Genomic DNA, 17,262 nt, shown 5'->3' on the forward strand with positions numbered 1-17,262 from the left:
TACTTGAATAAATGCAGTTTAATTTTATTAAACTAAAGAATCTCAATTCCCTCAAAGTATTGCACTAAGTAAATGTTTTAATAAAAGACTGTTTCATCTCAAAAAACACAAACTTTTATATGCTTTTTTTAATATGCTTTTGTGTTTCAGAATGCAATTTTAACAATTACCTACAAGTTCTTTAGAACAAAGTGGAGAAAAATCCAACAGCACTTTTTTCTGTAATAAGAGAACTGAACTTATTTTGTCTTCCCAAATAAATCATCAATATGGCAACTACTTTAACCTAAGTAAAAAGACATGAAAAATGTCAGAATGACAGTATCTGAAAAGGCAGGATATGATAGAACCTGTCTCAAATGGACTTTTCTTCACTTCTTCTACACTGTACTTTGTAAATATACAAAAAATACAATAAAACATTATTGTAGCTTACTATGAATTGTATACGTTAAAAAAAAAAAAATCAAAATTCTAAGGATACTGTGTATAGTGAGAAAAGTAGAGAGTTAAGATTAGAAAAATCCAGAATTTCTAATTTCTAATTACAGATCTTTCTCATCCTGATTGTAATACAATATATAACTTTGGGCAAACTATTTAACTTCAATTTTCTCAGCTGTAAAAATGAGGGTTTTTTAACTGACTATTTAAGGTCCTTTCCACTTCTAAAATGTTAGGATTTTATTGGTTTCACATCTCATCTTTTTGATTGCCTCAAGGAAACAAAGTTTATATGACTTCAAAGTATCACAATTTTTTTCATTTGATAAATTTTAGTTTAAATTACCATATGGTACAAAAGGTTAAGGTAAATATATGTGTATACACACACACACACACACACACACACACACACACACACACACACACACACAGGTTTTAACTTTGAGACAAATAAAATCTAAATTCTGGAAATGTTACAAATTTCAAGAGCTTCTTTCTGTTTATCAGAATAGAGCTGGGGTGAAATTAGAACAGAATCCAAGAACTTTCTCATTTCTTCATTTATCTAAGTTTCTTGACTACTGAAACTAAAGGGAAAAAAAATCTTTTTAATCTCCAACTTGGACTTACAAGATTGATGCTGATTTCTCTGGCCAGTTCTTCATCTCTTTTCATCTGTTCTTCTAATTCTCGTTGTCTCTCTTTTGCTCGCCTTTGCTCTTCTTCCTCCTCTGCTAATAATTTCTGAATGTATTCTTCACTTGCTTTGCTTTCTTCTTCCTCATAGGCCCTTCGTTCAGCTTCCACCTTAAAATTGTTTATTAAAAAAATAAAAACGATATAATACAGCAATAGACAACTACAGATATTGGACTCATTCATCACAACAACAAAAAATAACAAATATAAAAGACCAGATGCTCCAAAATTACATTTCTTTGGAATATGCACACAGAAGTGAAAATGAATAAATAATCCAGGGAGTAGAGGCGAAAATGAGAAAGGAAAAAGAGAAAAGAACTAGCTAAAAAAAATTTAAATATCTTATTAAATCACATTTCCCCTCATCATTAATATTTTAACATCTAAGACTAACAGCTTTGAATATAGAGGTGGGTGCTCAAATAATTGTTGAATTTTTAAATTTTTTATATGGTACATATTTCATCTGGAAGTTTGGTTTAAAAAATATATATATATATATATTACATAGAATTACAAAGAAAATAAACTATAATGAAATGTTATATAATACATAGAATTACAAAGAAAATAAACTATAATGAAATGTTACCAAAAAAAAAAAAATTTTTTTTTTTTTAAAAAGTTCACCCAAGAGAATACTATACAGCAACAAGAAGATTATGTGATGATCAACTATGATGGACTTAGCTCTTTTTAAAAATGAGGTGACTGAAGGCAATGTGATGGAGAGAGCTGTCCGCCATGGGGACTGAATGTAGATCACGATATAATATTTTCATCTTTGTTGTTGTTTCTTTGCTTGTTTTTTTTTTCCTTTCTCATTTCCCCCTCTTTTGATCTGATTTTTCTTGTGCAACATGATGAATGTGGAAATATGTTTAAAAGAATTACACACATTTAACCTATTTTTACTGGATTATTTGCTGTCTAGGGGAAGTAGCGAGAGAGGAAGAAAAATTGAGAACACAAGATTTTGAAAGGGTGAATGTTGAAAAGTATTTCTGAAGCATGTATTTTGAAAAAGAAAAAGCTATTAGTATATTAAAAGTTTTTTTTTTGGAAAAGAGACCCCAAAAAAAAAAAAAAAGGAAACAGGGCAACAATCCGATATTTTTGTAGGGTTAGAGCCTCATAAGAAACAGACTTAAAAGAAGACATGGAAAGCATAAGATTTGAAGTATAACAACTACAATTGTCTTTCATCTACGTAGCATTTATAGTGTGAGATTTTTGATGTTATAGACCATTTCAATACCCTTCAGTGCACTAAGTAACTATTGTAGGTAATATATGAATGAATTATCAAGTTCTTTACTAATTTCTTACTTTCTGATCTATCAGGTACTCAATTGGCCCTGTGAAAATGAAGAAATAAAACAATCCCTGTCTTCACTAGGATATATTTTATAGGGAGAAACATGTAGACAGAATATGTAAAAATAAAAAGTGTTTTTTTGGGTGGATAGAGGGCATGAGGAGGAAGAGACAGAGGCACAAGTAATATAGGTAATCAGATTAGGAAAAATTTCATGTAGAATCATTCTTTTTTAAAAAAATTAATTAATTTTTAAAAATAGCTTTTTATTGACAGAACATATGCATGGATAATTTTTTTTACAACATTGTCCCTTGCACTTACTTCTGTTCCAACTTTTCCCTTCCCTCCCTACTCTAGATAGTAGGCAGTCCCATACATGTTAAACATGTAGTATATCTTAGATACAATATATGTGTGCAGATCCATACCATTCTCTTGTTGCACAAGAAAAATTGGATTCATAAGTTAAAATAACCTGGGAAGAAAAACAAAAATGCAAGCAGTCCACATTCATTTCCCAGTGTTCCTTCTCTGGGTGTAGCTAATTCTGTGCATCATTGATCAATTGGAACTGAATTTGAGCTTCTCTTTGTTGAAGAAGCTCTATCAATCATCAGAATACATCCTCAAACAGTATTGTTGTTGAAGTGTATAATGATCTCCTGGTTCTTCTCATTTCCCTTAGCATTAGTTCATGTTTCTCTAAGCCTTTCTGTATTCATCCTGTTTTTACAGAACAATAATATTCCATAACATTCACATACCACAATTTACCCAACCATTCTCCAATTGATGGGCATACATTCAATTTCCAGTTTCTAGCCACTACAAAAAGGGTTGCTACAAACTTTTGCACACACAGGTCCCTCTCCCTTCTTTAAGATCTCTTTGGGATATGAGCCCAGTAGTTACACTGCTGGATTAATAAGCACAGTTTGATAACTTTATGAGCCTAGTTCTAAACTGCTCTCCAGAATGGTTGGATCCATTCACAAATCCACCAACAATATATCAGTGTTCCAGTTTTTCCACATCCCCTCCCCAACATTTGTCATTATTTAGAGTCAATTCTCTATATTTTTGGAAATGAGGCCTTTATCAGAACTTTTAACTGTAAAAATGTTTTCCTAGTTTACTGCTTCCCTTCTAATGTTGTTTGCATTAGTTTTGTTTGTACAAAAGCTTTTTAATTTGATATAATCAAAATTTTCTATTTTGTGATCAATAATGATCTCCAGTTCTTCTTTGGCCACAAATTCCTTCCTCCTCCACAAGTCTGAGAGGTATCCTAGGTTCCTCTAATTTGTGTATAATTTTGTTCTTTATGCCTAAATCATGGACTCATTTTGATCTTATCTTGGTGTACGGTGTTAAGTGTGGGTCAATGCTTACTTTCTGCCATACTAATTTCCAATTTTTAGATCAGGTAAGGTAGGCCACTTTCATTTGATTTTTTTTTTTCATTAGTTCCCTTGAAAGTCTTGATCTTCATTATACACTTTGACAACGATATTGTATGAGGATGTATTCTGATGGAAGTGGATTTCTTTGACAAAGAGACCTAACTGAACTTCAATTGATAAATGATGGACAGAAGCAGCTACACCCAAAGAAAGAACACTGGGAAACGAATGTGAACTATCTGCATTTTTGTTTTTCTTCCCAGGTTATTTTTACCTTCTGAATCCAATTCTCCCTGTGCAACAAGAGAACTGTTCAGTTCTGCAAACATATATTGTATCTAGGAAATACTGCAACATATCTAACATATATAGGACTGCTTGCCATCTAGGGGAGGGAGTGGAGGGAGGAAGGGGGAAAATCGGAACAGAAACGAGTGCAAGGGATAATGTTGTAAAAAAATTACCCTGGCATGGATTCTGTCAATATAAAGTTATTTTTAAATAAAATAAAATAAAATATTAATTTAAAAAAAAGTCATGATCTTTTGTTTTTCCATATGAAGTCTGTTATTTTTTCTAGGTCATTAAAATAGTTTCTTGGGAGTCTGATTGGTGTAGCACTAAATAGATTAATTTAGGTAGTATTGTCACCTTTATTATATTCACTAGACTTATCCAAGAGCACTTAATATTTTTCCAATTGGCTAGATCTGTCTTTATTAGTATGAAAAGTGTTTTGTAGTGTTGCTCATATAATTCCTGACTTTCCTTTGGCAGATAGATTCCCAAATATTTTATGCTGTCAACTGTTATTTTGAATGGAAATTCTCTTTGTATCTCTTGCTGTTGGATTTTGTTGGTGATGTATACAAATGCTGAGGATCTATGTGGATTTATTTTGTATCCTGCAATTTTGCTAAAGTTATAAATTATTTCTAATAGTTTTTTAGTAGAATCTTTGGGGTTCTCAAAGTATACCATGATATCATCTGCAAAGATTGATAATTTGGTTTCCCCATTACCTACTCTAATTCCTTTAATCTCTTTTTCGGCTCTTATTGCCGAGGCTAGCATTTCTAATACAATATTGAATAATAATGGTGATAGTGGGCAACCTTGTTTCACTCCTGATCTTACTGGGAAAAGTTCCAGTTTTTCCCCATTGCATATGATGCTTACTGATGGTTTTATCAAATGTTTTTTCTGCATCTATTGAGATAATTGTATGATTTTTGTTAATTTGGTTATTGATATAGTCAATTATACTAATGGTGTTCCTAATATTGAACCAGCCTGCATTCCTGGTATAAATCCTAGTTGGTCATGGTGTATTATCCTGAGAATGATTTTCTGTAATGTTTTTGCTAATATTTTATTTAAGATTTTTGTATCAATATTCATTATGGAGATTGGTCTATAATTTTCTTTCTCTGTTTTCAGTCTACCTGGTTTTAGGTATCAGTACCACGGTTTGTGTCATAAAAGATATTTGATAGGAGTCCTTCATTCCCTATTTTTTCAAATAGTTTATATAACATTGGAGTTAATTATTCTTTAAATATTTGGTAGAATTCACATATAAATCCATCTGGTCCTGTTTTTTTTTTTTTTTCCCCCTTTAGGGAATTGATTAATAGCTTGTTCCTCCTCTGTTAATCTGGGCAGCCTATATTTTTGAAGATAGACATCCATTTCAATTAGGTTATCAAATTTATTGGCATAAAGTTGGGCAAAGAAACTCCTAATTATTGCTCTAATTTCCTCTTCATTAGTTGAGAGTTCTCCCTTTTCATTTTTAAGACTAACAATTTGATTTTCCTCTTTCCTTTTTCTTATCAAATTTACCAAAGGATTTAATATAGACACCTAAAAGTTTTGGCAGCCTCCATAGTCCCCCTGAATTTAATTTTCATCTCTTCAGATGTTGTCTTTCTAACCAGTCCCACTCAATTCTGATTTCCCTCATCAAATGCCTATTGGATAAGCCTAATTAAGTGTTCCACTGACCAACTCAAAATCATTTTTTTTCTCCAAAAAGTCACTTCTTTTGCAAACTTTATGTTTTTGTTAAGGACATTACTATTCTACAAGTCACCCAGATGATTTCTTGGATTTACCTTCAATACCTTGCTTTCTTTTATCCTACGTGTTCAATTAGTTATCAAATCTTGTCAGTCTTACATCCACAATGTCTTTTTGTCTTTGCTCAAATTTCAATTACTCCTTATCTTTCACTTGAAATATCACAATAATTTCTGCCTCTCTCATTCAAATCCATCTTTCATTTGGTGCCAGAGTGATCTACTACACAATCAAAACGACTACCTTGCTATTTATTCAGCTACAACTTTCCATCTCTTTTGCACAGGCTTTCCTTCTTGCCTGGAAAACACTGACTTCTCATCTCCACCCCTAAGCATTCCTAGTTTCTTTCAAGAATGATACTGCATGATGATATGATGGTATACTTACAAGAACCCCAGAGATTCTACTAAAAAGCTATTCGAAATAACCCACAACTTTAGCAAAGTTGCAGGATACAAAATAAATCCATATAAATACTACCTAAAGTAATTTATTTATTGAATATGATACCAATCAGACTCCCAAGAAACTATTTTAATGACCTAGAAAAAATAACAAAATTCATATGGAAGAACAAAAAGGTCAAGACTTTCAAGGGAACTAATTTAAAAAAAAAATCAAATGAAGGTGGCCTAGCTGATGTAAAACTATATTATAAAGCAGCGGTCATCAAAACCATTTGGTACTGGCTAAGAAATACACTAGTTGATCAGTGGAATAGGTTTAGGTTCACAGGACAAAATAGTCAATTATTATAGCAATCTAGCATTTGACAAACCCAAAGACCCCAGCTTTTGGGATAAGAATTCACTGTTTGAACAAAAACTGCTGGGAAAACTGGAAATTAGTATGGCAGAAACTAGTCATGGACCCACACTTAACAATATACACCAAGATAAGGTCAAAATAGGTTCATGATTTAAGCATTAAGAACGCGATTATAAATAAATTAGAAGAATATAAGATAGTTTACCTCTCAGACCTGTGGAGGAAGGAATTTGTGACCAAAGAAGAACTAGAGATCATTAATGATCACAAAATAGAAAATTTTGATTATATCAAATTAAAAAGCTTTTGTACAAACAAAACTAATGCAAACAACATTAGAAGGGAAGCAATAAACTGGGAAAACATTTTTACAGTTAAAGGTTCTGATAAAGGCCTCATTTCCAAAACATATTGAGAATTGACTCTATAAGAAACCAAGCTATTCTCCAATTGATAAATGGTCAAAGGACATGAACAGACAATTTTCAGACGAAGAAATTGAAACTATTTCTAGCCAAATCATTATTGATCAGAGAAATGCAAATTAAGACAACTGTTAGATACCACTACACACATTTCAGATTGGCTAGGATGACAAGAAAAGATAATGAGGAATGTTGGAGGGGGATGTGAGAAAACGGGACATTGATACATTGTTGGTGGAATTGTGAATGCACCCTACCATTCTGGGGAGCAATTTGGAACTGTGCTCAAAAAATTACTGTTAACTGAATGGATGCCCATCAATTGGAGAATGGCTGAATAAGTTATAGTATATGAAGGTTGTGGAATATTATTATTCTGTAAGAAATGACCAGCAGGATGATTTCAGAAAGGTCTGGAGAGACTTACATGAACTGATGCTGAGTGAAATGAGCAGAACCAGGAGATCATTATATACCTCAACAATACTATATGATGATCAATTCTGATGCACGAGATGAAGCAAATCCGTTCCAATTATTCAGTAATGAAGAGAACCAGCTACACCCAGCGAAAGAACTATGGGAAATGAGTGTGCACCACAACATAGAATTTCCACTCCTGTTATTGTCTGCTTGCATTTTTGTTTTCCTTTTCAGGTTATTTTTACCTTATTTCTAAATCCATTTTTTTTTTTTTGTGCAGCAAGATAACTGTATAAATATGAATATACATATATATATTGCATTTAATATATACTTGAACATATTTAACATGTATTGGTCTACTCTGGGGAGAGGAGAGGAAAAGTTGGAACAGAAGATTTGCAAGGGGCAATGCTGAAAAATTACTCATGCATGTGTCTTGTAAATAAAGCTATAATAATTTTTTAAAAAGTATTAAGTGTTTACACATACACATATATTAATATATATGTTAAGTGTATTACAAATTAACTTTAAATTATCAAAAAATCATTTTACTTAATTTGAAAAAATAACAAAATTCAATTGGAAGAATAAAAAGCAAAGAATATCAAAGAAACCAATGGAAAAATTATAAAGGAAGGATTTTAGCAACACCAGATCTTAAATTATAAGACAATTATCAATACTATCTGGTACTAGTTAATAGACAGAAAGGTAGATCAATGGAACAGAGTGGATATACAATTTAGAGTAGCAGATATATGTAACCTATTTGTCAAGTGCAAAAACTTAATATTTTGCAATAATTCACTTTTTGGTAAAAAAATAAAAATAGAAAAATTGTTGGGCAAAGTAGAAAGCAGCACAGCAGAAACTGGGCACAGACCAGTATCTTCTACCATTTACAAGAGGTCATAATAGATATATGACCTAGATATAAATTAGACTGAAAAGAAAATTTGAAGAATGAGCCATATTACTTATCAGACTTAGGCTAGATGAATAATTCATGAATAAACAATACATAGAGAGAAAGTTAGATGTAAAGTGATTTTGATTACATTAAATTAAAAGTTTCATACAAATAAACAAACATAGCCCAGATCAAAAGGAAAGCAGAAAAACAGGAGGGAGAGAAGAATATATAGACAGTTTTTCAGATAAAAATCTCATATCTAAAATACATAAAAAAAACTTTGTGTAATATATAAGGGCATGAGTCATGCTTCAATTGATAAATGATCAAAGGATAGGAACAGGCATTTTTCCAGTGAAGAAATCAAAATAATTTTAAAGTGATATATAGACAAGGACTGCTTATACTCTTTGACCCAAAAATACCACCACTAGGTCTATTTCCAAAGATGATCAGGGGAAAAAGTAAAATATCCTAAATATTGTAAAATGTTTATAGCAGCTCTCTGTGATGGCAAAGAAATGGAGCCATAAATTAGAGAATGAGTGAACAAGCTGTGGTGTGGTATGTGATTATGATGGAATACTACCATGCTATAAGAAATGATGATCTCAATGATGAAAATTATTAGAAAAATATGGAAAGACTTCCATGAAATAATGAAGAATGAAATGAGCAGAATCAAGATAACACTGTTCATAATAACAGCAATAATGTTTTAAGAATGAGTACATGAATAAATAATTTGGCTATTATAAATACCATATATTAACTATAAAGGACAGATGAAGAAAAATGTGATCTTCAGCTGGAAAAATAACTGCTAAATAAAAGCATGCAGACAATTTTACATACATACAATATACCACCCCTCCCCCAATTTGTGTCCAACAGTAGCCATCTCTGAGGTTGGGGAGAAAAAAAAAGTTATATATTTAAAAGGAATTTTTAATTTTTAAAAAAAATGTATTTTGTCATGGAAATGCTTGTTTTATTTCATAGATTAAAATTTTTTTAAAAAAATGTTTATTATATTTCCCATAATGTCCTGTTTCTATAATTCAACATCTATTATTATGTGTAAAAGGATAGGATTTTGCTTCTTAGAATATTGAAACTCCCAAATGTTATTCCTTTATCCCACTGAAAAATGCTAATGAATCAATAATGGCATTTGTAAAATTAAGATTTTTGTATTGAGGATGACAATGATGTCCATGTCTACTAACTGGGTAGGTTTTGCCCTTGCCTAAAAAAGAATTATACTAACTGTACTGCCCAGAATCCATGTACATTTAGGAGGCCAATGGGAGCTGTGTCATGTGGATTCTGTTGAGTCAGCACTTTGATGCAGTACTAGGGAAAGCAATTGAAAAGAAGTCCTTATTTGGAACAATGCAGAAAAAGTTATCAAACTGTGCATATCCTTTGATCCAGCAATGTTTCTACTGGACTTGTATCATAAAGAGATCATAAAGGAGGGAAAGGGATCCACATTTGCAAAAATGTTTGTGGCAGCCCTTTTTGTATTTTTGTAGAAATTGGAAACTGAGTGGAACCACATCAGTTGGGGAATTGCTGAATAAGTTATGGTATATATGAAAGTGATGGAATATTATTGTTCTGTAAGAAACGATCAGCAGGATGATTACAGAGAGGCTTGGAGAGACTTATATGAACTGATGCTAAATGAAGTGAACAGAACCAGGAGATCATTGTACATGGCAACAAGAAGACTATACAGTGATCAATTCTGATGGACGTATCTCTCTTCAACAGACCAGTTCCAATTGTTTAGTGCTGAAGAGAGCCATCAGCACCCAGAGAAGGTGTAGGAATTGAGTGTGGTGCACAACATAGCATTTTAAATCTTTTGCAAGTGTTAACGTCAAAAAATTGTCCAGGCATATGTTTTGAAAAATAAAAAGCTTTAATAAGGGGAGGATGGGGGGGCGTGCCACGGGCAAGGTGGGGAAGAAGTGCTTGATCCTTTCTAGGAACTCAGAAAACTTTCTAGAATTGGGAGTATGATCAAATATGATTAGGTACAGACAGGGAGATAGAAAGGAAAGCATCAATTTAAAAGGAGAGAAAGTTCTGTTCATTCTTATAAAACTCTTTTTCTCTGGGACTTCTAGGGAGAGGTCGGTGTGAGTCCTTGCCTACAAAGTCAGAACAGTAGTAAAAGCCTAGGCAAGTACAAAATGATGGAGGGAATGATAAGGATATGATGAAGAGGGAATCTTACAATCCAATCTTAGAAGGCTACTCACCAGCAAAGAGGAGAAGAAAGTGATAGAGAAAAACACAAAAAGGCTAAAACATCACAAAGTTATTTAAAAAAAAAAAAGAAAGAAAGAAAGAAAGAGCCTCGATAAAAGCTGGATAAAATCAATACAGAAGAGAATGAGTAAAATCTCATATAGAACACAAAGCTTTTTTACACAATTATAATATTAAAGTGAATTAGTCTTTGAGAAAACACAAAATCCTATAAATTTCTCACAATATTGATTATATAATATATAATAATAAATAAAAGAAATAACAAATGGTTATTAAAAGAGGGGGAAAGAAATAAGCATTTATATAGATTTTACTATTCGTCAAGCATGTGCTACATACTTTTTAACCAATGTGTAATCTGACTCCCCTAACAACTCAGGGATATTTTGTAGGACTCATGATTAAAAATACTATCTACTCCAGAGAGAGAACTGTTGAATTGAGTGCAGACGTAAACATCTCTCTTTTACTATTAGGGGGTTGTTGATTTTCGTTTTTGTTTTTGTTTTTGTTTTTTTTGGGGGGGGAAGTTTACAATATGATTAATATGGAAATATCTTGCATGATTTCAAATATATAATTGGTACATTGTTTCCCTTATGAATGGGTGGGGGAAAGAATTGGGAAATTAAAATTAAGAATAAGAATGCTAAAAATAAATGAGAAACTAAAATATATAACAAGCAGAAAAATAACTCTAGTAAGATGGTACTATTATTAACCTCATTTTCCAGTTGAGGAATTTAAAGTTTAAATTATTTGCTTAAGGTCATATAGTTATTGAGCAGCTGGATTTGTAACCAGATCTCTCTGAATCCAGGCCCAGTACTTTATCCATTGTGCCATTATCTGTCTTTAAAAAGGAAAATTAAAGAGAGATAAAATCCAAAAATGAATAAATTCGGTCAGAAATGGAACCTTTCAACACAAAATTTTTAAAGAGAGAAAAAATGCAATTCCATAATGGAGAATTTCTCTAAAGAATAACCAACTGGGGCAGCTAGGTGGCACAGTGGATAGAGCACCAGCCCTGAAATCAGGAGGACAGGAGTTCAAATCTGATCTCACACACTTAACACTCCCCGGCTGTGTGATCCTGGACCACTCACTTAACCCCAATTGCCTCAGCAATAAATAAATAAACAAACAAACAAATAAATAAATAAATAAAAATTAAAAAAAAAAAAAAAAGATATAAACATGGAACAGAAAAAAATTATTAAATAGAAGAAAAAGCCCCCAATTATTAAAAGAATACATGAATTTTATACAAGTTAGAGGGACTGATGTTGAAGACAAGATATGGAAAGATACCATTTATAGATATCCTTTAAAAACCTAACAATTTAAAAATCCTAAATACTCAAATGCAAAAAAATACCTCTCAAAGGGGTCTAGAATTTCTGAATACAAACCAAAATCAAAAAATCAAATTAGTGAGTAAATAACAACTTTAAACAATATAACATGGAAAACAACTTAAAATTTTTTTAACAGATATCTTCAATTGTCTTAAGACCCCCATTAAGTTAGGAAGATATCTTCCTAAGTTCAAATCTAGTCCCAGATATTTCTTAGCTGAGTGACCCTGGGCAAAACACTCAAATCAATTTACATCAGTTTCCTTATCTATAAAATGAGCTGGAGAAAAAACAAATATAATTCTTTAAAGAAGAATCACATTTTGATTTATCTCCTGCTTAAATACATCTGGCAAGCTAGACCTTCCTCCCTCACCCTATTCCATGGTTCTCTTAAAATAATGTCAAACTGAAAAATAACTCTTCCTTAAAAAAAGGTCAAGGACAAGATTCAGGCCAATTCCAAAAGTCATCTACAATCAGAGAGGACTGTGGGAACTGAGTGTGGATCACACATTGCATTTTTACTTCTTTTGTTGTTGTTTGCTTGAATTTTATTTTCTTTCTCATCCCCCCCCCCCACACCTTTTATCTGATTTTTCTTGTGCAGCAAGATAATTGTATAAACATGTACACCTATATTGGATTTACATATAAAAAATAAATTAACTATTGAAAGCTCCCTCTCCCCCAAATAAGGCCAAGGATCTTGCCTCAGCATAGAAAAATATACTGAATTCTGTATTATTTTGGACACATCAAAAGCAGTTTTCTTGAATACATTTTTATAAGAAAGAAATGGCTTTATTTCAACAGCCAATATTTATGTCAGCACAGAGTATATTGCTGTCACTCAATCATGTCGAACTCTTCATGAGCCCATTTGGGGTTTTCTTGGCAAAGACACTGAAATTTTACAGCACATTCTCTAGCAAGTTTTATTGATGAGGCAACAGGATTATGTGAGTTGTCCAGGTTCTTTGTCAAAGCTACTAAGTTTCTGAAGTCAGATTCGAATTCAAGATTAGTCTTCTTGATGTCAGGTCTGGCCCTCTATCTAATATGCCATGCAACTGCCCTACAAAACGAACGCACACGCATGCTCGCGCATACACACACACACACTATAATACAGACGTTATTTAGAAAGTAAATGAATTAATATTTGCACTTACTCTGCTAATCTCTTCTTCATATTCACGCCTCAATTCCCCAGGCTGGCTTAGCAGATGAAGTGGCTTATATACATCAACTGTTTCAGATAAAAAAAATATATATATTTACTATAGAGTACACATATTTTGACTTATTAGTCTATGAAGATGAAAAGAACAAAAAAGAAAATGAAACAACTGATTTCACACTTAAAAATAATGATTTTTACATTAAGTTAAATGTTTTCAGATCTGCCTAAAAGGAAATGTTAACAAATCTTTTGCAAGAGTTAAATATAAAGATTAAGTTGTAAACTAGTAAAAATACTAGTACCATCAATAGTACCATCACTCAAGTGAGAAAGAAAATTAAAAGAGACTTGCTTAGATTTTTTCCTCTAAAGCATCTTTCTCAACTATTTCTGCTCTTTTTAAAAACTGAACAAGCTTAGAATTCCATAAAATTTGGATATATTTCACCTGGCCATCTATCTTTTTTCTTGTCCTCAAATGGATTAATAATTCTCCATAGCGGCAAGAAATTTTTCAGAGCAGAAACTGAGCTACTTGGACATTTGTTCCCAGCCCTTGAAGTACATTTTATTACATTGACAATTTCCAAACTCATCCACCTCACAACAACTTAATAGTTTTTGTTTTTTATAGTTTTAGAATAATTAACTAAAATTGAACTCTCCAAAGGTACCAATCTGTTAAATCAATAGCATGGCCTTTGTATGCTTGAGTTCTTTGCAGAATTCAATACAGTTGGCCTAATTATTCTTTCTTCTCTGAATTTTCATAATACTGCTCTTCTGATTCTTCCTTCTACCATTTTTTTGCTGAATCAATCAACAAGTATTTATTATTTACTTAAAATTTTACTACATGCCACATACGTCAGATACAGAGGATATAAACACAAAAAATGAAATAAGTCCTGCTCTTAAAAAGCTTACAAGCTATAAAGGAAGTCACAAAAAAAAATAAAAAGTAGTTCAATATAAAATAATTAAGAGGAAGGAAGGTCACCAACAGTTAAGGGAAATATCAAATAGAAGAGTTCAGCCATGAGACAGGAAGAAAACACATAGTAGACATGGAGGGTGACTACTGCAAAGATATAGAAAGAAGAGACAGCATATGTGTGAAGAAGAGAAAAGGACAGCTTGACCCAATTGTAGATTACAGGCGAGTAAATCTGGGAAAATAAGCTGAAGCCAAGTTGAAAAGAGCTTTAAAAGCTCGACCAAGTTTGTATTTGATCCCAGAAGCAATAGGAAGCTTCTGGAATTGAATCAGTTGAGGGGTAACATGTTCAGATTTGTACTGCAGGAAAATTACCTTCATAGTTGTGTAGAAAATGGATTAAAGTAGGTAGAACTGAAACATCAAGTCCAACCAAATGACCCTATAATAATCTATGTAACAGGATAAGAACCTGAACTACAATGGTAGATATGTGAATATAAAAGAGATATGCTTTAAAAGGAAGAAAACAACGCAAGGTTTGGCAATGTGGGATAAAGGAAAATGAATAGGCAAACATAAGATCAAGGCTACAAAGCTAAATTATTGAAAAAACAGTAGCACCCTTTTAATAGAAAAAGTTTGAGTAGATGCCCATCAGTTGGGGAAAGAAAGGCTGAATAAGTTATGGTGTATGAATAGTGTGGGATATTACTGTTCCATAAGAAATGATCAGTAAGAATTTCAGAAAGGCCGGGAGAGACTTACATGAATTGATGCTAAGGGAAGTGAGTAGAACCAGGAGACCATTGTACACAGCAACAAGAAGATTATGTGATGATCAATTCTGATGAAAATGGCTCTTTTCAATAATGAGATGATTCAGGTCAATTCTAATAGACTTATGATGGAGAGAGCCATCTGAATCTACATAGAGGACTAATGTGGCTCACAACATAGCATTTTCACCTTTGTTGTTGTTGCTATTTGCTTGCTTTTTGTTTTATTTTTCATTTTTTTCCTTTTTGATCTGATTTTTCTTGTGCAGCATGACAATTGTGGAAATATGTATAGAAGAATGGCACATATTTAATACATTAAATTACCTGATTTTTAGGGGAGGAAGTAGGGGGAAGAAAGGGAGAAAAATTTGGACCACAAGGTTTTTACAAGGGTGAATATTGAAAACTATTTTGCATTTATTTGAAAATAAAAAGGAGAAAGGAAGTTTAGAAGAAAGAAGATAATGAGTTTTGCTTTAGAGATGTTGAATTTGAGTGCTCTATAAGACATTCAGTTTGAAATGTCCAACAGGCTAACTACTATTGTAGGACTGCTACTCAGGGGAGAAACAAAATTGCAAATACTGGAATGGGAGTACATAGAGATGACAATAAAACTCACAGGAACTGATGAGGTCCAAATAGGACATTACACACTACTGGGAGTGACTGATGTTTGCAGAGAGAGCAAAAGAAATGAAGGAGTAAGAGCTGGACACATGGGAGAATAAGAGGATAACATTGTGAAGAAAACCCCAAGAAATTGAAAGTGGTAGTTCAAGTGGGTCAAAAAAAAAGACTGACGGCCTGAAGATAGTGGTTTGACTATAAGATAGAGAGGTAGAGACATGGGAGAAGGAGGGAGAGGAAGAGAAAGAGAGAGAAATTGAAGTGTTAGAGTGGGGATATGGATTCAAAGGGACATGTAAAGAAGTAGCTTTTGGCAAAAATGGTCATCTAATTATCAGAAAGTGAGGGGAAAGGAACAGAAAACAGGTGCTTTTTTAAGACAAAAAAGGACGTAGAAAGAGCTCGAGGCCAAGTGTCACTATCCATGTATTGCCTCCTATATGGGGCAGCCCAGAGTCTCTCTTTCCTGAAAAGGCCCTCTTTTGTAGAACTCTCCAGCTTCCAATTTCAACTACCAATTCTATTAAAGACCACATAAGAGGGCAGAGTAACTTAAAAGAAGTACAGCAGAATTCTACACACAAAAATCTAGAAAAGGCACCAAGTTGAGTCCTAACTAGGAATCTGAGAGAAAAAAAAAAAATCACAAGTCATTTTTCCAACTCAACTCAACAAAGAAGCAGAGGGATGTGTTGACATTGAAGATAATAGTAGATAGATGCAGCCACACATGTGGAAACTAAACCAAGGTCTGTTCATGGCTGTGCATCAGGGATAGAGGATCCATACTCACAAATTCTGACTTTGTGTAGGGAACAGCAAAAAGTATCAACGGACAGCTCTACTGCTCATCATCTAGGTCTGGGATCCAGGATGGACTGAGAAGAGGACCTTTGTCTAGGCTATAAACTGTGTCCTAAGCAAGCAGCAGGTTTAAAACTGTGAATCTGGGACTAAGAATATCAGTTTTGGCCCCTAGGCTAATCTGAAGCGAGAAGAATAACAACCAAAGCAGGAATCCAAGTCTGAAGGAGAACTTACGATCTATTTGAACTTGCAAAGCTTTCCACCTGGCTGACATCTGTTGATTCCAACTCCAACCAATGGCCCAAACACAGACCAGGAACTTGGAGAGGTCAAACAGACCAGGGGTACAGCCACGAAACTTTGCCCTGATCAGAAAATTTGGGAAACAAAGAAAGTTTATACATCTCCAGCCTGCATTGTCCTTGAGATCTTGGAGTAATATAAGACAATACTCAACAACATGACCCAAAATAACAAAAGCACAGGCTAGAGGTTCCATCTAGAAATGTCTAGAGCCCGGTCCTGTCATCAAGTCAGAAATTAGAAAATAGGGTGAAAGGAGAGAATCCTGGAAAGATGAAGGAATAAGTCAGTTAACTTTCTGCTCTCCAAATACCCCTCACAAAAAATAAGTTGACTATCACCTCAGAATAGCAGCAACAAACATGATGTGAAGGAATTGTCCTGTTGGGACAATGAGAGAAGATTCCAGTAAAGACAATCTCCAGGAGCAGAAGGTTGGGCCAGAGTAAAGTGCAAGTACATGCAAAAGAAACTTTG

The 17,262-nt window shown here is 33.1% G+C and overlaps 1 protein-coding gene across 2 annotated transcripts in view; it reads right to left on the minus strand.

Moving 5' to 3' along the window:
* RNF168 (ring finger protein 168) overlaps nt 1–17,262 on the minus strand; it is a 38,178-nt gene that overhangs the window by 12,072 nt on the left and 8,844 nt on the right. For both annotated transcript variants that reach the window (XM_051985533.1, XM_051985532.1), the window contains exons 3-4: nt 13,316–13,392; nt 1,078–1,254 (exon numbers count right to left, since the gene is read on the minus strand). In XM_051985533.1, coding sequence (XP_051841493.1) covers nt 1,078–1,254; nt 13,316–13,392 — 254 coding nt within the window. The remainder of the gene's footprint in view (nt 1–1,077; nt 1,255–13,315; nt 13,393–17,262) is intronic.

The sequence above is a fragment of the Antechinus flavipes genome, chromosome 3 (genome assembly GCF_016432865.1).
Source record: "Antechinus flavipes isolate AdamAnt ecotype Samford, QLD, Australia chromosome 3, AdamAnt_v2, whole genome shotgun sequence".
NCBI lineage: Eukaryota > Metazoa > Chordata > Mammalia > Dasyuromorphia > Dasyuridae > Antechinus > Antechinus flavipes.